Genomic DNA, 20,366 nt, shown 5'->3' with positions numbered 1-20,366 from the left:
TTTAACTTATTATTGCACGCAGGATAATTCCAGTTAAGTATTAATTAATTATACCTGTACTCGGCAAATATATAATCTTTATGTTATCAGATTTCAAAAATGAAATAATTTTATTTGAGTTATTTTTCTTCCTATTATAATATGATTTATTTTACCTACTATTGTTCACATATTATCAAAATAATGGCAACATTTTTAAATGATTATGTGAACGAAGAAGATGTAGTGATTCGAATCAATTATATGTGCCTTATGTGTAATAACTATTGTGTTTCTGATCTGGTCAAACAAAAAATAAGTTGAATTAGTTTAGTTTGTAGGAACAGAATGAGCGAAATACATTAAAAGAATAAGATAAATAAATGATAGCGATAAAATTGTGACCATACACAGTTCTTTCGATATGAGCCGCTACTTGGAAATGGGGACGAACTATTATCACATGGAACGGTGACATTTAATCTTTCTTTGTTAGAATATTAATCTTTCTTTATTATAACTTCATCGAGAACACAATAAAAACTGTAAGTTAGTAAAGGTAGATAGTAATTTACAACATTGAGCTAGAATTCATTTCCATTTTCATAAAGAAATTGTGCTGCATTTGTTAATGTCCAGTATTTTTAGAGATTGTATAATAAGAAATAAGAAAAATCAATATTTATGTATAAGAAAACGTTTAATTCGAGACTAAAGCGTGCACTAACCCATTGAATTCTATAACAGATCGATGGTAACTCTAAAAATAGCAAAATATACAATCGTTTATCTATAAAAATTTTCTACAAGATACATTCTGTAACGAAATTTCATTGTTCAGCTCTGTCTGCCAACAAAGCACAATCTGCTAAAGAATAAATTTGATCGGTAATCAGTTGTGATTAGATAAATTATACAACTGAGACTTCGTATTTTGCATATTAGTGCAGAGTGTTTTGTCTAACGTGTGTTAGTAGCTATTTCCTCGTCAACTATTACTGACATCTATTGAACTCTTACTTCGTTTACGTGGTTCAAATGAGACTAATTATTATATGTACTATCTATTACTAATAACTAAAGTGTTTGCGATTTCTGTATCTTATGTCCTGTTTAATAGTTTTCTTTTGGAACAGTGTTAGTTATTATTGAAAAACAATATTATTATTTCTATTTAGTGAAGTGAAACTTTATTACCAGCATCTTGATCGACCGTATGTACTTCTGATCTAATGAAAACTTATTACAACATTCACTGTTGATACAAATTATTATACAATACTTTGTTAGTCAACTCGTTGACTTTTATAATTTACAACGATTTTACTATTACAGAAATATACTTTGAATTGAACAAAAACTAATTAATTATATCCAATCTCCAAAGTATAAAATTTATATATCAGTGATAAGAATTGTGTTACTTATTGATAATATAATTGGATCACTCATATTTTAACGTAGATCACATGCAAATGAAGAAAGTACACCGTTAAAAATTCCAGTAAAAAGATTCGTATAATAATTCTAGGGCCTCAAAGATCTTTTGCGGCAGTGGCAACAGAAATTGTATCACTTTAAAAATATAATTGTCTATGGTTTCCCACTCACACGAGCAGTAACTGTCTGTACCATTACAATGCTATTGCAACAGATCACGTGAAACTATTAAAACGGCTTAGCATAGTTACCGGATGTGCAATGTACATAAATATTCAAGGAACTGTATTTTTAAGGAATGGTGCAATTTTGTTGGCCACTACGGTATGCCACGAGAGGCCCCATCGAACAACGTCAAACAAAAGAAGATTATTATCAACGGTGTATCGGTAATAGTTTTTGCTAAAACAGCTTGTCACACTTTAAGCGAGACACCCTCTGTGCTAAAACGGAAAATCAAACACGAAAGGAAACGAAAGAACACTGACGCGAAACATGTCGAACGGTTACTGTTCTCGAAATAATATGTATGTTTAATTGATTGTGTGTTCCTGTGCATTCTATCCGCTGCATTTGGTATACTCTGGCTTGATCTGGACCTTGGTGTAAGAGTCAATTATATTTCTAAGCTTCTTACGTTTTTACATCACGTTGTTTAGCATATAAATATAATATATATTATACATACGTATCGCAATATCAAATCAATAATAATAATATATATTATAGATATATATTTATATATATATATACATACATATGTTTGTATAATCTCCATATCTTGGTTTTTTCTCCGACGACAACACGCGCGAAAAGAAATTCTTTTTCTCGCTGATACAATGTCGCCACGTTCGAGATTACAACTTATTAAATATCAATTATTATATCTCTCTACTATATATTCAGCTCACCCAGTTATACTCTGAACCATGCGCCCGACGAAAGCATTATTCACCCTACGTGCAATACTTACATCACCGTCCAACTAACATTTTTTTTCTCAGTCAGTCACATGTCAGTCTCACTGTTCACCGAGAAACCCTTCTCTATACACGCCTCGAACACGTTCGTCTATCTGCTCGCGTGTGCACGGAATCACTATGCAACCAATGACTATCGTGCGGCCAGTCTTCGCGGAAGTGTTCAGGATGCCGTAATCTCCTAATTTGTTCCACCTTCACAACTTTTCATAACGAACGAGCTAGAAAGACGCTCGGTCTCAGTAACAGCAACCTACGAAATTGCTTTAACAAAATCCAATTTAGATTGAATCTAAGATAACGATCTGACATTGAGAAAATGTTCAGATAATCTACAAAATTGCAGTTTTGTTTATACATAAATTTCAAAATAAAGCCCACGTACTGGTTCACTCTTTTTTAGCGATTGTTTGTAGGATTAGTTTGAAGATCGAGGATAATTTTTTCCGAGATTGATTATTGATGAGACTGGATTATTATAGGCATCGTCCTGAACGTTTCTAGACTAGTGATCACTTACACACTGTCACAGATATTCACTGCGATCAGCAGCGAACGCCTTGCTTCTTTGATCGAAGACAACCCCCCGTAACCCATGCACTACTCTTCGTCATTCTGTTTTGGTTCTCCGAGAGTATAATATTTTGCACCAGACACTGCGCTGCTTCCTTTGACTTTCATTTCCGAGTAATACATTGGTGTTCGTTTTCTTACATATGCATCGTGATGCGCTTGGATTCTCCAGCTACCCTGTGAAATCTCTCTGGACGTCAAGGTTTCAAAGATTCTCACGAGCGAGAGATACTTTCTGCTGTAATCGATTCGATCTTTCTTGCAATGTCGTTGAACGCTGACATCTTCGAGAATCGTGTTTCTTCGTTTTTCACTGCAAAATTTTGAGAAACGACTATTGCTGGATCAAACATTGTCGGTTTGAGAAATTGTGAATATGCCTGATTTGGAATGTTTTATTTTATTATCGAAATTGTGTGATCGTGAAAAATGGTAGATGAGCCGATTTTTAGTTATGGGGATATGCAACCTTGGAGGTTTCACACTTTTTCTATTTATGAATAATTAGCGAGAAACTAAGATTTTTGTAGCAAATATTAAGCAACATTTTAACTCTACTTGTATATATTTTAGTACATTAAATTACATAGTGTTGTTACTCCATGTCTCGTGGAACATTGTTAACTTATGTCCAATGTGAAAATAATGCAGAATTTAGAAAACAACAAATGTTCACGATGAACTTGACGAAAAATAGATGATCCTTAAGTCTTACGATTTTTGAAAATAATTCCTAGAACTGAAAAAATAGTGGTTGACTAAGACAAAACTTGCTTTGAAAAAAATTTCAACTTCCGAATATTGACTTGGTGCAAAAAATGTAGTTTGATAAAAATACGATTAATGTTTGTAGTTAATATTTATCCCACACGAAATGCAGTTATTTCCAGTGTTATAACTTTGCCATTCTTTCGAATTCCAAATCTTTTTCCACATCAATATTCTTCGAATATAAAATCGTAATAAGAAGCAAAGTTCTTTCAATTTTTTATAAACTTACAAAGTTGCATATCCCTAAAGTGTCCATAAAACTATGATTTCTGAAATACGATAATGTGCATATCAGTAATAATAGTTCTACCAAATGATAATAATAGTAATAATAGTTCAACTTGGTAGAACTAATGATCCAAAATAGCGAATTAAACTTCAAGGTGCTGTTTTGCCTCCTCAGAAACGTGTTCAGCAATATTTTTTCTAGCGAACACCGTCTAAAAACGTCAGCGCATAAAGTTGATACGCAGAAAGACAGAGAGACTTAACAGGCGAAGCTCAGTGTGTGTTGGCTACCCGATCGAGTATCCTCTATTCCTCCAAAAGAATCTCGCCAATGGCAAAAAAAAAAAATATACATACAATTTTCACAGATTTGAAAAGTAGTTAGTTGTTCGAGGAATAAAGTATACTCCGGTGGCGAATTAGCGACGAAGATCGCAGTAATACCGAATCTCAATCGCCCCCACCCCGACCAGTGCCCGCTAATAACAGCTGTTCTTTTGCTAATTGTAGTTTAATCTCCGTGGAGGAGGAGCTGCGTCGCGAACAACAGAAGATGTCGGCCGCGTTGTCGTACAAGCAGCGCGTGATCGACGCGCAGGAACAGCAAATAGCCGCCCTGGACGCCGCGAATTCGCGTCTGATGACGTCAAACACAAGACTGTTGTCCGCATTGAGCACCCTGAAGCAACGGTACAACGCGAAGACCCAGTCGAGCAGTGAGGCAGCCGCGTTGCTGCAGAACATCGCCGACATCGGCGAGCTGAAGAGCTCGTCCTGTTGAGGACTCCGTGATCCAGGCGCCGGGGCTACCAACGCGAACCACCGGTGAACACGTACGCAAAGGCTCCGGAATCCGAGACGATTCGTCGGAGATTCCCGCGTCCTCGGACGAAAATTGATCGAACGACCAAACAAACGGCGAACGGCAGCGGGATGATTTCGATCATCGAGCTAGAACACGGAGTTTCTCGGTCGAGAAGACGGCAAAGAGGACATATGCGCCTCTCTGGGTCTTCTTCCTCGTCGGATCGCCTGTAGTTCGCTGACGAGACGAACACGTTTCTGCGCACCCTTGAGGATCCTCTTCGAGCGCTAGGTTTCAAGAACCTAGGTGAACATAGAGGAACCTTGAAGAAAGAAAGAAAGAAAGAAAGAAAGAAAGAAAGAAAGAAAGAGAGAGAGAGAGAGAGAGAGAGAAAGAGAGAGAGAATAAGGGTATACGTGGCGTGCGAAAATAGAGGCTACCTAGTAAATAGGCAAACGGTTTAAGTAGATTAATTTACGTCGAACTTCACGCGACATAGCGTTTAGGATGGATTTGTACCTAAACTGTGTGTACGATTGGGACAGTGGAGTCATCGGGAACACGATCTGCCTTGCGTCTTTGGGCGGCTTTCCATCGTTCGACTGGAACGAGCCGGAAAGCCGCGACGGTCTCTCTCGTTCGGTCGAGTCGTCGAAATCTGTCGGAGGATCGGGGACGGGGGCCAAGATCGGTTCGTCGGATAACGAACGATGCCTCCGACTTCCGTTCTACTTTTGTTCGTTCGTTTTTAGCATATGTACCTTGACGCACAGCCGCATGCACCGTAACCGCCTAGACCGCATGTACGAAGCAGTTACATTTATGTATTCGTATCCGAATTGGTCGCGCACCCGTAATGGCGTCCTCGAGCACCGTACCGCGGGACACCCTGTGTATATGTGTGTATATTTTTCTAGTTTCCATTTTTACGCGACCGATTTCATTTCGACCCGGTTAGCTTTTTATAACCGTGAGCTCTGGCGATCCCGTTTTACTCGAGATCGTTCAACGATCGGCAGTTCCGAGTCGAGGAAGTGGCGCGTCTTCGCCCCGAAATTCTTACTTTAAGCGATGATATTTATTTAGTAGTTTCTACCAAAGATGAAGAGTTTTTTCATTGTAAAAAGAGAAAGCGAGAGATAGAAAGAGAGGGAGAGAGAGAGAGAGAGAGAGAGAGAGAAAGAAAGAGAGAAAGAGAGAGAGAGAGAGAGAGAGAGAGCGCGCGCGCACAGGCACCAGAGATTTACGTGTAAGATATTTCGTTCCGGCGACGCCGGAAGCGTCAGCGTGTGCCGCGAGAATTCGAAATTGCCGAATCTGTTTGTTGTCTCGATTTTTCTTCCAATCTCTTGTTGTTTTCTTCCTTTTTCCCTTTGCCCGTTTTTAATTGATTTAGGTTCCGCACCGTTGACGCGTAGTGTTGACGATCATCGTAGACTCGGACACGCACGTAGACTCGTCAATCACGGCGAGTCGCGTTTTTACATCACACAGGGCCCACACAGAAACGCGCAGATGAGAAGTAATCGATTTAATCGTAGCCGAGTGTCATTGAGCGAGGATGCACGCGTGCGAGAGATCGATAGACTGAGAGAAAGAAGGAATGAGAGAGCGCGAATGACGAAAGAATCTGTCCGTATGAATGTACGAATGACGTAGGCGTGTGCGACGAGTGAGAGATGATTACGGTTCAGTCTAATCTCGTTTGAAAAAAGAAAAGTATTATTCTTGTCGACTTGTATCATAGCTTATCGTCGAGCGTCTGTGAGAACGTTTTATTTTCTCGCTTTCCGCCGATTATTTTTGTATAGAGATGTATCTACCCCCTCACCTCCTCACTTTTATGTCTCACTTCTTAATCTTCTCCATCCTCTCTCCCGTCCTTCGATCCTTCCCCACCCGTTCGATCCTACTTTCCTCTCGATTTTATTGTTCCCTTTCTTTTTTTGTACGTTCTTTAACATACACACTCACACCGAAAGTATTTTCTATCGTCGAGCTTTCACACACCACGAAATTAATATATTTAATAGTAATCCCCTCCTCACTTCCCCTAGACCCCCATCTTGTTGGACGATGTAATCGATAAACGATAAAAATAATCTATTTAAAATGACTTGAATAGCGTGTACATTGCTAAGTTTTTTGGTATATTCGTTTCTGCAATACATCATCTGTATTTAAGCGTATAGTATCTATTAGTAACAATACATGAACAAATAAATATGATTAGACATATTAAAACTGCGTTTTTATTACATGTTTCTCCTACCTTTGGAAAGTTAGCGAGGAACTCCTGTTACGAGTGATTTCAACAACAGGCGAATAGAAATAATGAGAAAAAGCTATTTTTTTCAAACTTCCTCGACTTTATAATGTCGTGGATAATATCGAGCTGATTGATGGCTGCACGTTAGATGAATTTTAAAAAACTTTAATTTTTGCTAAACATTGTTATTTATTTACCCTCACATATTTTTTTCCCGTTCCAATATCATTTAGAAAATATTTGTTCAACAAACTATTGTTTGTGATCTTACGATCAGATTAAATCGCACGGATGAACAGAATATAACAACAAAAACAAGACAAAATCTCAAAAATTGTGAGCAAAAGAAATGTTATAAGAACTCGAAAATGTTCAACAAAATTTCCTGTAAATTCAATTATTAACTATCTGTGGATGATTCTCATCTCTTTCCTCGTAAGAGATCCTAAAAACAGCACAAATCATTTGCGCCTGAAAAAGACAAAATAGCGCCATTAGACACAGCGGCAAAATGCTCAAACTATACAACGATTTAGTATTAGTTTGCTACGGTAGGTGGTAGCGCTTAGTTATTCTTGTGGCAGATGTAGATAATTAATATTTTCTATTTTAACGTCAATATTTAAATATCGATTAACGTTGAATTATGTTGATGAAGTTTTCGTCACCGTGAAAAAATTAATTCATTTATTATTGTTACCTACAAACAAGTATTCAATTTATAATAAATCTTTTCATAGTGAAATATATTATATATGTGAAATATATATATATTTCATATTTCAATATATACGAAACGGAAATAATTTATTTGTTAGTTTAATAATTTTATATCAAAATATTTACATTTAAAAATATCAAATACCTAAAAAAATTATAAGTATTGAGAAGAAATATTATAATTTGCTAGTTTATTACTTCTACAGAATGTTCCACAATTATTTTAACAGCTGAAAATGAGGGGTAGCTGAGGTCATTTGAAGTAACTTTTTCCTTTGCGAAAATGCAATCTGCGGCTTTGTTTACGAGTTAATAACGGAAAACACTAACCAATGAGAGGTGACGGCGCGAAGTTCGAGAGCCCGCAGCACAAGGCTTTGTGAGAACATTCCGGATTTTTTTTTACTACGTAACAGTGATATCTTTAAGAAAAACGCTGTTCACCTTTACTTTAGAACATCTGAAGAATATTTACTAATTTTTCGGACCCGAAATAGTAAGTAATTTAAGCGTGACGGCCGTTTTAATTTTCTAGTGTGCATGACACGTTGTGCGTAACCTTGACATATCAAGGTTATCTCAAGGTCATGTCATGGATTCGTCAAGGTTATGTCAAGGACATATCAAGGTTATGTCAAGGTCAACATATGAAAATTTTAAGCAAGGTGTACAGTGAAGATTAACAAAGTACGTAAATGATATTTTAATTTAAATAATTCCGTGTCCGATCACAGTTCAACGAATGATTCGCAAAGCTAACTTAATAAATAATAATCGTGTTAAAGAACGTAAGGGATGTCCAAGTAGCGTCGTCCGTGGCAAAACGCTGAAACTGCTAACCAAATTACTGGCAGTCGATTCTGGCTAACAGTTTGAGCGTTTTGCCACTATGCTAATTGGCGCTGTACGGACCTTTTAAATTTAGTTTCAAATTTCGCCACAAGTAGCGCCACCTGTCAAAAATGGCGCCATTTTTAAATTTTTCAAGATGAAAGAAATGAAAGAATTATTTGTTATTTAGTTTGTAAATGTTCCAACAGTTGATATAAATTATTAATATGAATTATTAGGAAGTATTAACTTCCGTGTAGTGGAGAAATGATTGAGCCATTGCCGTGGATTTTCAAACTTACATTTATTTAAACAAATCAACATTGACCTCATATTTACGGGTTGTATACTGCATTTTGTAGCACAGGTAAATGCATCACTCTATTACGCAAGATTTATGTGTCCTGCAACGCGTGGCATCGTCCTTTTATTTGGGGATTGTTCGACGAAAATCATACAGATCGGGGACGGGGGAGACTGAGTATCGACAGTACTCTAATTGGGACTAGAGAAATTCGACTAGAAAAGAAAAATCGGCGGTTCGTCTTTGTCACGCGATAATGATTACAATGATAATAAATGGTGATAAGAATGATAATAATAAATAGTATGCAATAGCAATGATCGCGGTAATGTAATAATACTCGCTAATAATACTCGTGTTTACGGTATATAGTTCTCGCAATTGTAATAAACCAAACAATAATAGTAATAATAATAATAAAGATAATAATGACGACGTTAATAATAATAATAAATATAATAATAATAATAAAGATAATAATAATAATAGTAATAATAATAATAATAATGATGATAATAATTCATAAATATGATAATGATAATAATTCATAAATATGATAATAATTCAATAGAAAGCTCAACGTAACAGTAATCAGGGACATAAATAACAGATTGATCACATTCGAATACAGTACACACTACGAACCATCGTGAGCTGGTTCATATCGTCGCTTCGCATCTTAATTCTTTATCTCTCCTCTCATTTTTTTTTTTTTGTTGATTTAATGATTTTATCGTTATATACGTACTGATCACGGTCACTCGATCTCTCGATTATATGATACATGGAATGAGACTGCTAATTATTCAACACGAAGGCTCCTAAAATCATTCTCTTGTACCGCGAAACGAATTTTTCTCGGGATTAAAGTACTTATTAATTACATCGTCGGGCGTCTGTCTGTGTGTATGTGTGTTCTTTTTATTTGTTGGTGGCATGTATGTATGTATGTATGTATGTATGTATGTATGTATATATGTCTATACTCCATGAATGTATGTATTTCTGTATGCATGTACGAACGTGTATACAGCACGTGTATGTGTGTATGTATATATAATATATTCCTCTATCCACGTTCCATCGTGTACGTGTACATGATCAGTGTATAACCCGGGTGTTTTATTTCTCATTAATTATATACTTTGGCTTCGTCTGTCCACTTTAAATCTCTTTCTCGCTCTTTCGATTCTCTCCGTTCTCTCCCTATCTTTCGCACACGCATGCACGCTCCCCTTTCTCTCTCGCACTCTCTCACTCTCCCCTCGTTCACTCATGTTTTCTTTTTTTTTTTTGTTAAACGCTAATGGCAGCACAGATACAATGTATTTTTTTCATTTTTCGTTTTTACAGCGTTTCAACGTGACCGAATCTGACCTCTCCTCGAATAGAAGCAAACGTGCATATTCGCGAATCACTTTTCCGTCTCTGGTCTCGGGTGAACGAGACGTGTCCCAGAGCCGGTCACGCAACCAATTCAAACGTGGTCACCAGCGTCGGCTATGTATAGTAATCTTCTTTTCTTTTTATACAGTGCGCGCAAACGACGCGCCGGAATCAATTATTACTGTACGCACTACGAAGGAAAGAACCTATAGTTATGTATTTAGCTATGTATACGCTGCTCCCACGTGTACGCTCGAGAAGAAACGAATCGCTATGCGGCGCGCTATTATAGTACATCCTTCCCGATTTGGAACCGTAACCGCGGCTTCGATCGCTTTTCCCTTTGTTGCGCACGCCGCCAGTCCGGAAGCGAGCCGATCGCCACGACGTTCCCCGGCGTTTCGCCGATTATCCAGCGAAAGAACGCAACCCCTTTCCGATCGGAACGAGGTCCGGTAAGGGTCCTATACGACCCGGAGCGTTTGCTTTTCCCGTTTCGCGAAGAAACGGACTCCCATCGATCGATCTCCTGTTCCGCGAAGAAACGGACTCCCATCGTTTGATCTCCCGTTCCTCGAAGAAAGGGACTCCCACGATTGATCTCCCGTTGTCCCTCGGCGTCGAGGACGCGGAACGAACGAACAGCAAACACCGGGACCGGAGGCGAGCGCAAACCGCGTGCACCGCCTCGATGGAGAACGCGTTCGTTTCTCGACGCGTCGACTGCCGCGTCCCCTAAACTTTCGAGAGAAATCGGCCACAGCTTCCCGACCACTTAGCACCCCTAAATTAGTTCGTCGTCGGACCGCGGATGTTCACGCCGATCTCCATTTCCGCAGGCTTCCAATGAAGCTTCACGCAGAATTTCGTTGCAGAAACAACATTCGTTGAAAACGCACTGGATCCGCGGTCTTTTGGTCGCTCTCGCGTTTCAAATTCCGGAGACAGATCGTGATTGGATGCTTGTAAGGGGTCGCTCGTGCACTTTCACGGTTCGGAGATCGTGCGCACTATTGGAAAAATAGATGGTGCTATCACGGATCGATCGGGGACGCCGGTTTACGCGAATTCCGGACGGCCGTCGACGCGCGAACCGCGTACACGCGCGTCTGATCTCGAGAAACGTCGACCGAGGCCGGCTCGCGGGAGCCGTCCCGTGCAATCGGTAGCGAACTATAAACAATAAATGCAACAACAGCCTTTTTCTCGGTAAGTATTCGCGAGCTTATCGCTCGATTAACCGTTAAACGCTACGATAGAAACGAATTCGATGGAAAGAAGGGAGCTCCTACGTCTAAAACGATCCGAGTCGGACTGCGGGGGAGATATACATGCATTGCCACGTGTGCTCTGTCGCGTGTGTGGTTTTCTTATGTGCGTGTATATGTGTGTGGTTATGTCGTCTTTCTGTGTGTACGTGTCCATGTGACTAGAACGAGAGTGAACAAGTGTCGCTAGAAAGTTTCGGAGCCTTCGGGGGTAGGAGAAGTAAAATCGGTAGCTTTGCTATACTCGCTGGAACGATCTATGCTAGAATTAACCCTAAGTGTCGAACGAAGAAGAAAGTACATACGCGCGTTCTCTCCGTTCTTCTTTCTCGAGATCAAACGCAGCCGCCCCCCCTCCCCCCCCGCCGCGGAAAGAAAGAAAGTCACAGACTGCTAGCCACGAAGATAGAAACTCGGCCAACTAATCGAATATATTGTATCCTTTCGAATCGCAACTAATGGAGCAATTAATCTCGTCAGCAGGCTGCCGCCCCTCCCCTTTCCCCCCCCCCCTTTTAAACGATACTTACAGGTATACTTAAAGCGAGAACATCGTGCACGCTATCGCAACGGTCAAATCAGGCGCGCGCGGTTAAATTCTTTTTAGACATGGTTCGACTTCAACGTCCACGCTTCTTTCATTTTCTATTATATACTACTCGTCTATCGTTTTTGTCCTCTTCTCGATCGGCTTAGCCGATCCCGTTCAATGCGACGCGCGCTTCGTTGAAAAAATTCGCAAGCACGAGGTCGCGCGGAACACGCCGAGGAAACGAAATCAACAAGCTTTCACCCCGTGGCGCCTCTTCCACTTGTACCATCATTCTTCGTCTTTCTCTCTTGCACCCGCGATTTCCGCAAAAGCTCGTCGTCCATGTATTTCATCTCGTTTCGCTTAGATTCGCTACGTTTCTCTCAGCTTCATTCACTCGCACTCTCGCTCTCTCTCTCTCTCTCTCTCTCTCTCTTTCTGGCACGCAGTTTCGTTCTCACGATTCCTTTCTCGCTCTCTCACTCTTCCACGTTTCTCTCTCCCTTCTTTAGAAAATAATCTCTATCTCCCTGTGAGTTTTCTTCTCTTCCGCCTCTTCGTTCCTTTTTCTTTTTTTTGTAATTTTTTCACTTATCGACGAACAAGAAGCAAATCCGGGGAAACGAAATGCACTCGAGGGTGGCCAGTTCTTCGAACGGTTTTGAAAATACGTAACTGTTTGCAACTGTTATGCTAAGGCTTCGATAAAAAGACTGGGTAGAGAGAACCTTTCTTCGAATGGATTGTTACAGGGAACCGAGATTTTCGATTGTACATCACGAAGACGTTACGCGTTTGCGCGGATTTTACAGGGACATATATATTTTTTTCAACTTCTCTTTCTGAGAAGAAACTCCGAAGATGTTTATTCTGCGCGACGATTTGCAGCCCAGTCATTACTATCTGTTTAACCCTTTGGAGTCTATCGGGACATATGCGTTCCATCTATGTATTTCGTACGCCTATTGGGAGAAATAAATCCCGCTTTTCCGCAATACGCGAATATACCATTCTTAGAATGCATAACACGCACGCATTTGTTTACATGTAACCAATGGGACACATATGTCCCAGCCCTTAGCGTCTAAAAGGGACAACCTACACTAATAAAGTCAACATTTCTTGTAATTAGCATCTACGCGTACGTAAAACTTGACTTCGGATATAACGCAAATTAACGAAAAATAAATCAGACTGCAAAGGATTGCAGTCTGCTACTACTACTGTCAACGTTTCTACGAACTGGTGTACAACGGGAACGGTTCTCCGTGACAATCGTTCGAAACGCAGGTACTTCCGAGCATCGAAATCGCTGTCATAACAGTTTTCAAGACCGTCGATCTCTCTCACGGCCATCGTCGAGCGTGCGTCGCCGGATTGTCTTCTCGTTTCCCGTTTCTTATGATCTCGTTCCGAATAACCGCAACGTCGAATCGTCAACTCGGGCAGCGCGTTCGTTCAGTAGAATGCGAGGGGTCGATTTCAGCGCGGGACGACATCGAGAAACCGCGAGGGCAAGCGAACGCGAACCTCTGAACGAGAAATAACGTGAAACCCGGGACGAAGATCGCGAGAATCCTCGCGAAGATTCTCCCTAGAAAAGGTGTTCCGCCTTGCCTCTGACGGCGATCGTGTTTTCTCTTCTTGCTCTCTTTGGCAAACCACGAAATCACGGGATCGCGAGACCGGTGCCCGAGATCGACCTCGCAATTTCCGATTACACCCTACCGTACCGTTTATTATGAAAAATATGTACAAAATCTGCGGCGACGATGCCCGAACGCGTGTCACGTTCGCGAACGATTTCCGCAGCAGCCTCGCATCCATTTTGTCATTTTACTTTCTCGTTCCTCGCCGACTAGCGACGCGCGCGCGCGCGCGCGGTTTCTTGGGGCAGAAAGGTCGGTGTGTGTCTTCCGTGTTCGTGTGCGTACGTATGCGTGTATACGCGTGTCCTGTGTGTATGTACGAACGTGTGCGCGGGTGTCAAATAATCGGTTTGAAATCGAAATGGAGAATGCGGCACCGACGGCGGCTTCCTCTCTGTCCGGAGAAGCGCGTCCGAGTAACGGGAATAATATCAAAAATCTGGACACGATCGACTGTACGCCGCTGGAATCCGAGAGATCAGCGGACAGGCCGGATTACAGCCGACCGCTGCACCCTCTCGTCTCCCAGAGGCGCGTATGTATGCGCTTGTATGTATGGGCTTGTATATCGTGTGCACGCGTGAGTATAATACAGTACTCGAAAATCCGACGAACGGTACGAGATCGTCGAGAACGCTTGGAAACTTATCGGAGCTGTAGCGAGCGGGTCGGAAACTGAAACTGGGCTCACGGATAGACAGACGGACAGACAGACAGATAGACAGAGACAGCGAATTGAAAAGTCGCTACTGAAAAGTTGCTCGCGAGTCGGCAACCGAGCACGCAGCCGTAACGATTCACCTGGATACTCGCGTAACCTGTCGCTTAAACCTTAGTACCCCATCCTTAACTGGCTATTCGATCAGCTATAATGTAATATCTCTAATTAATATTGCACGCACCGGCACACCGGGGGCCGCTAACGATCGCCGCTTCGCTGGAAAGCCGCGCTATAGCTGCCCCCTTTCGATAACGAATCAACTTAATTTATGCGTATGCACGGGCCTCGCGGGACAGATCCCGACGATCGTTGAACCAGCGAAATCGATACCTGCTCGCAAAAGTACTATGCTTTGACTAGAATCGATATATCGGCACATTCTTAATTTCACAGTCTTTTACGCTTCTTTCACGACGGAAATCGTTTAGCGTCGGTCTGCGTACACGTTTGCGGCGCGGTGCGCACGTTTGCAAGATCGCAGAGCACGAAGACGATAGTTCGGCTTCGGCTCGACTCCGATTCGAATAATATCGACGCGATACCACTCGGTGCCTGTTTTAGAACCGCCGCGGCCCGTTTCCGCGACAGAGAACGCCTGTTCTCTGACTCGAAGCAACCGGACAGGCGTCTTCTTTCGATGAACGGGCCAAGCACTCGCGAATCTCTCGACCGGCCAGGTACCGATTTCCTTGGAACTTGTGGGAAAGACCTCGTCGTTAACGACACGCGGATCTAGGGGATCTATCCCGCGGTTCAGCCCCGACGAAACAGAAAGGAATCGTAGCGAAGGTGTCCATCTCTCTCGACGAGCCCCGACGACTCACCGGACGAACTTTGGTTACCCCGTCTGTCCCTGGAACACGAGACGTTGGGCATCCTGTTTCCGAATTTGTTCACGTTGTTCCTTTCTCTTCCTTTCCTCCCCATCACTAACGACGACCGGGCGCGACGGTCTCCGCGCGATCCGCGCGATCATTTCTCCGGGGGAACGCGCGCGGATCGCGCGGCTCCTTCTCCGCCGGCTTCGCACGCACGGTGTTCTTACATCAGCTACGCTTAACAACTAAGCTCGTAATTATTATCGTTAAGTCGGTGTACCTTTAAGTCGAGTATTACATGCTCTGTACGTAATCGGCTATCGTAATCGATTAAACGGCGCCCACGCGAACTCTCCGTGCCACCTGCTCGCCGCCGCGAAATAGACGCGTCGTCGAGCTGCAGCACTCTTCGGTGTTCATTGTCGCCGAGAAAGTTCACAAAAGATTGTTCCGTTTTCGTCTAGGATCGGGTCCTGGACCTCTCCTGCGGGTGATCACCGCTGTTTCGCCTCGGAAGCTATCATCGACCCTGCTGGGACTCGTTTCTCTCGCTGTTTCCTCGATCCCCTCGGTCTTCGTAGGCCAACGCAGAAGCGGGCCATCTCGAGGATCATTCGAATCCCGTCTGACTTTTGTTCGCTCTCATGAATCCGCGGTGTGTAGATCTCTCTCTCTCATTCTCTCTCTCTCTCTCTCTCTCTCTCTCTCTCTTTCTACGATCTATCCTCACGTCGCGCGCGTGTGTGTGCAATTTAGACAAAGCGAACGCAGACGAAAACATAGAACTGCCGCCATCCCACTAGTGTGAATGTTCATCGTTCTGCCGGCTTGCTACGGAAAACTCGGTACAAAATCATCTAAGCGAGCTAACTACGCCCCCTCCCCCACCCCCGCTCTCAGCACGGTGGTGTAAATGAATAGTCGTTTACAAAATAACATTGTCGCTTGATTTCGAGTACCGTCAATGTTTCAGCCCCCGTGTCTAAACCGTCGTCACGTACTCCCTCAGTTCGGTGGCCTGGCGGCCCAGGCCGTCCCGCTTCGCGTACCAGGGATCGTCGTATCTCGGCGCCTCCTCGCTGCGGGCCCTGTGGGGAGCGCGCGGACGGTCGCGGCCCCGCGCGCGCGGCACCTCCTCGCTCAACGATCTCTTCCCGATGCCGGCCGAGACCGGCACTTCGAGCAGCGCCTTCGACCGGGTCAGCTGCGGCCTCTGTCTCTTCGGCTCCTCGCTGGCCGCGCGAACGATCACCGTCGGCGGCGCGGGCCGCTCCTCCGGGTGCCGAAGCCCGGCCTCGGCCTGGGCCGGCGGCTGCGCGGGCATGCGGCCGCTCTCCGAGCGGGCCCTCGCGCCAAACGGCTTCTTCTTCGACAGGCCGCGGAGCTTCGAGATGCTCTTCCTCTGCTGCTGCGCCGGTTGCGGCTGCGGCGAGTACTGCTGTTGGGACCTCTGCCGCTTCACCGGTGACGCTGGAACCAGAGGCGACCAAATTGGTGTGGACAGTTCGACCGGCGTGGGTACCCGGGGCGGTGTTCTCTCCGGCGACTCATCCTTCCACCCACCTTGATATATTGGGAACGCGGACACCTGGTTCAGGATTCGCCAGCGGAAATCTTCGTCGTCGCTGCGACAGGGCGTCGCCTCCGGCGGCGGGTGGTGCGTCGGCGTCACGTTGTGGAACGGCGACCAGGACTTGGTCTCCTCCGGCTCTGCCACCGCGAAGCTCGCGCCGCCGGCCCCGGCCTCGTCCTGAGGTGGCGAGCCTTCGTACGGCGTCCACTTGATCTCGCTGATGTGCTTCGCCGGCTCCCGCTTCTTCACGCCGATCGTCGGCAACGGCGAGTCGTTCTCGTACGGCGCCCATTTGGCCCCCGCGATCATGATCTCGGGCGAGATCAGCCGGCGCACGATCCTGTTGTCCAGCTTGCTGATCTGCCGCGGGTCCGGCTCCGGCGACATGCTCCTGCGGATGCTGTACTTCGGCCGTTCCTTCAGGCTCTTCGACTTGAAGCCTTCGCTCGATTCCTGGCTCCTCCAGCGGGACTTCTTCTCCTCGACCGGCAGCGAGAAGTGCGGCTTCAACGCCCATCGCGGCCGCGGCTTCTTGCCCTCCTCCGGGCTGGCCACCTTCTCCTTCGCCCCCCATTTCCGCGACGCCTGGCTATCCACTCTCGCGTGCGACCGCTCCAGCTTCGGCCTGTCCCGCCGCACCAGCCTGGTGTCCTCGCTGGCGTGCTTCTTCAGCTCCGGCCTCTCCGCGGCGGGCGCCAGCGCGGCGCCGGCTGGCGCAGCGGCGACCGGCACCTCCGGAAGTGGTCGTTCGACGTTCAACGACGCCGAGTGGTACAGCTTCCTCTCCGGCTCCTTCAGCGTGACGGCAGCAACCGGAGGAGGCTTCTCCGACTCCTTCTGCTCCAGCTCTTCCAGCAGCTCCGACACGGGCGGCGGCGGTGGCAGAGTCAAGACCGGCGCCGGTTTCGGGGAAGGAGTCTTGACCTTGGTCGGAACCGGCGCCGGGACCGGGACCGGGGCTGGTACCGGGGCCGGGGCCGGTGGAGAAGGCGACAGGATCTTCGATTTCGGACAGGTGCACCTGGGCTTCGGGTTCGGGAGCACCTCCGGCACCTGGAGGAACCGGGCCTCCCTGGCCATTCTGGTGTCGTCGCTGCTGTGCTTTCGCAGGTCGTGCATAGGCGGCTGCAGATAGTCGACCTTCACCGACCACTTGTCCGTCTCCGCGCTATGGTGTTTCCTGAGGTCGCCCCGCTGGATGTCGTGCGGCTTCTTCTCCTCCGGCGTGAGGCTGTGGTAGCTGCATTTGGTCTTCTTGGCCAGGTCGAGGTCGGTGTTCGACGTGTGTAGCTCCCAGCGGAACTCGGTGCCCTCGGCGGTCCGCTTCTTCAGGTCCCAGATCGCTTCGTCCGGCGACAGGAAGCTGCTGTCCCCCCATCTGGTGTCGGTGCTCCGGTACTTTCTCAGGTCGCCGCGTTCCCTCTCGGCGGCGCGGGGCGCCTCAGCGACGTCGCAGCTGCAGGTCCTCTGGGTGGGCGTCCTCTGCGACTCGAGCGGCGCCGGCTCGATCGCGTCCAAATCCTCGATCGTGTACGAGATCTCTATCCGACGCTTCTGGCCGCAGGACGGACACCTGCCGGCCGGCGGCTCGCCTTCGTCGCGGCTAGATCGATGGTGATGGGGATGGTGGTGATGATGATGGTGCGGCGGCTGCTGCTGTTGCTGCTGCTGCTGCGTCTGCGGCTGCTGCTGCTGTTGCTGCTGCTGAGACTGCTGTCGTTGCAACGTCGAGGTCGAGGTCGATGCGGTGGGGTCAAGCTGCGAGGGCAGGTCCTCCTCGTCGTGACGGCCGTCGTCAGAGTGTCGTGACGTCGCAGCTGTGCCCGTCGATGCGCACCAGCAGGTATGTGTAGCTCCGTCAAGCCGCCTTGGTGGGTACCGCGACTCCGGAGACGACGAGGCTCCGCTCGAGGCCGCTACCAGGCACACTATTTCGGCCTCCGGTACCGCAGGCCTAATCAAACGCATCGTTCGTCGATTAGGAGACTGTGGATCTTTATGTGAAAGGAAGATCGTTCGCGTCGACCGCAAGAAATCGAAACCAAATGGAAACTTCTCTCTTTCCTAGACGAGCTTGACGAGCGAAATTTAACATATTGACGTTCGTAAATACTTTTCCCCTCCATAAACGAGCTTAATGAGCGAAAATTAACACATTCGCGTTCGTAAATACTGTTAATCTGTTTGCTGCTTCAAATGACATGTTCATATTTCTGTCATAAATGCATAAAATCTATCAATTAATAAGCTTCGAGCTGTCGTTGATCCGCGTTATTATCGATTACTGCCGCTGAATTCGGCAAACGGTTGCAGGACAGAGCTCTGTAACGCTTTGCCCAATGGTCTCGACTACCATAAACGTAAAGGCAAACCGTACCTTCAGCTCGGTGAAGATTTCGGTGAAGAATCCAGGTTCGCTGTTGATTCGCAGCATCTTGGCGCTGAGTCGGTTCACGATCAGCAAGCACCTGTCCCAGAATTTCTCCTTACGGTCCTCGACGAGGAACGGCTTCATCGGGTAGCTGATCTCGTTGCCCATGTAGCAGTAGCTCAGGTACAGGCACGTCAACACGGTCGCCTGAAGCTCTCTTTCGGAGGCCTCGTCGCCGTCGACCAGCTCTCTCACCAGCATATAGACGAACACAACGGTGGCAGGATTCATGAAACCGACATCCTGTTGAAACAGGTTTTCAAGTTATTAGTATAATACGAAAAATCTAGATCTCTTTAGAAACAGCTAACAATTAAAGTCAATTTCGTCGAGAAGTTTGATCGCACCTTTAGAACACGTGTCGGAACGGACCCGTTGCAAGGTTCGCCCAGATATAATATTTCAAGCATCCATAAATAAGTGGATCGATACGCATTAAGTAATTATCAACAGACTACGGATCTGTTTACAGAACATACATTGTCGACTCCGATTACGAAAACGAGAGGTTCAACGAAAATGCATCTCCTTCCTTCTTCACACCGAACCTATTAAAAGCGAGCTAACGTCTGTCCTATTATAGGAACAACAAGACTGAATTTAAATAGACGCCTCACCATTTTGATCACAACTGACGCTCGAGTCAACAAAATTATCGACTAACTTCCCACGAAAGAGTTCTCGTGACACTGCATCAGTTTTAAAATAAATCGCGCGAAAGCGGTGATTTCGATTAACGCGGTAGGTCTTGCGTTAATAATTCCGACGCCTTCACAGTCGAATTATCAATGTTCAATTATCGATGTTCCTCTAAGACTGATAAAAGTCCCGAAGCTTTCATTCCGAATCTGGAGAACGCTTTCAACACCCTGGACCAGGGTATAACCTCTTACTTATTATACTTCGAAGGCTGGCAGAACAAGTACTACTCCGGTCGAATATAAAATTGAATTCCTCGATGCGAGGCTGGCGGACAGGCATTCGATGCATTTCTATTATGTAGGAGGGGTCGCGTGCAGTTTCCTCGGGCCGGGCCAGGCGCGTTCAGGTGAATCGAGGTGCTTCTTCTTGTCTAACAGCTCCAACAG

The 20,366-nt window shown here is 45.4% G+C and overlaps 2 protein-coding genes across 10 annotated transcripts in view; one reads left to right on the top strand and one right to left on the bottom strand.

Annotated features, from left to right (window-relative positions):
* The window catches only part of LOC117218758 (Ras GTPase-activating protein raskol), a 258,017-nt gene extending 250,997 nt beyond the window's left edge, over positions 1-7,020 (top strand). For 5 of the 9 annotated variants that reach the window (XM_076527741.1, XM_076527739.1, XM_033467379.2 and 2 more), the window contains 2 exons: positions 1,716-1,808; positions 4,482-7,020. In XM_076527741.1, coding sequence (XP_076383856.1) covers positions 1,716-1,808; positions 4,482-4,752 — 364 coding nt within the window. In that variant the 3' untranslated portion in view covers positions 4,753-7,020. The remainder of the gene's footprint in view (positions 1-1,715; positions 1,809-4,481) is intronic. The other 4 variants (XM_033467371.2, XM_076527732.1, XM_076527734.1 and 1 more) reach the window with 3 other exon arrangements.
* A 1,861-nt stretch (positions 7,021-8,881) lies between these two features.
* Positions 8,882-18,815, bottom strand: LOC117218776 (Cdk5 activator-like protein). Its single transcript, XM_076523520.1, has 2 exons — positions 16,838-18,815; positions 8,882-16,744 (listed from the first exon to the last, which is right to left on the bottom strand). Exons 1-2 carry the CDS (start codon positions 18,813-18,815, stop codon positions 16,257-16,259), a joined length of 2,466 nt encoding a protein of 821 aa, XP_076379635.1. The 3' UTR covers positions 8,882-16,256.
* Positions 18,816-20,366: the final 1,551 nt, after the last annotated feature.

This window comes from Megalopta genalis, chromosome 1 (genome assembly GCF_051020955.1).
Source record: "Megalopta genalis isolate 19385.01 chromosome 1, iyMegGena1_principal, whole genome shotgun sequence".
Taxonomy (NCBI): Eukaryota; Metazoa; Arthropoda; class Insecta; order Hymenoptera; family Halictidae; genus Megalopta; species Megalopta genalis.
Note: the sequence above shows the minus strand (reverse complement) of the source record. Positions and strands in the feature narration are given on the sequence as shown.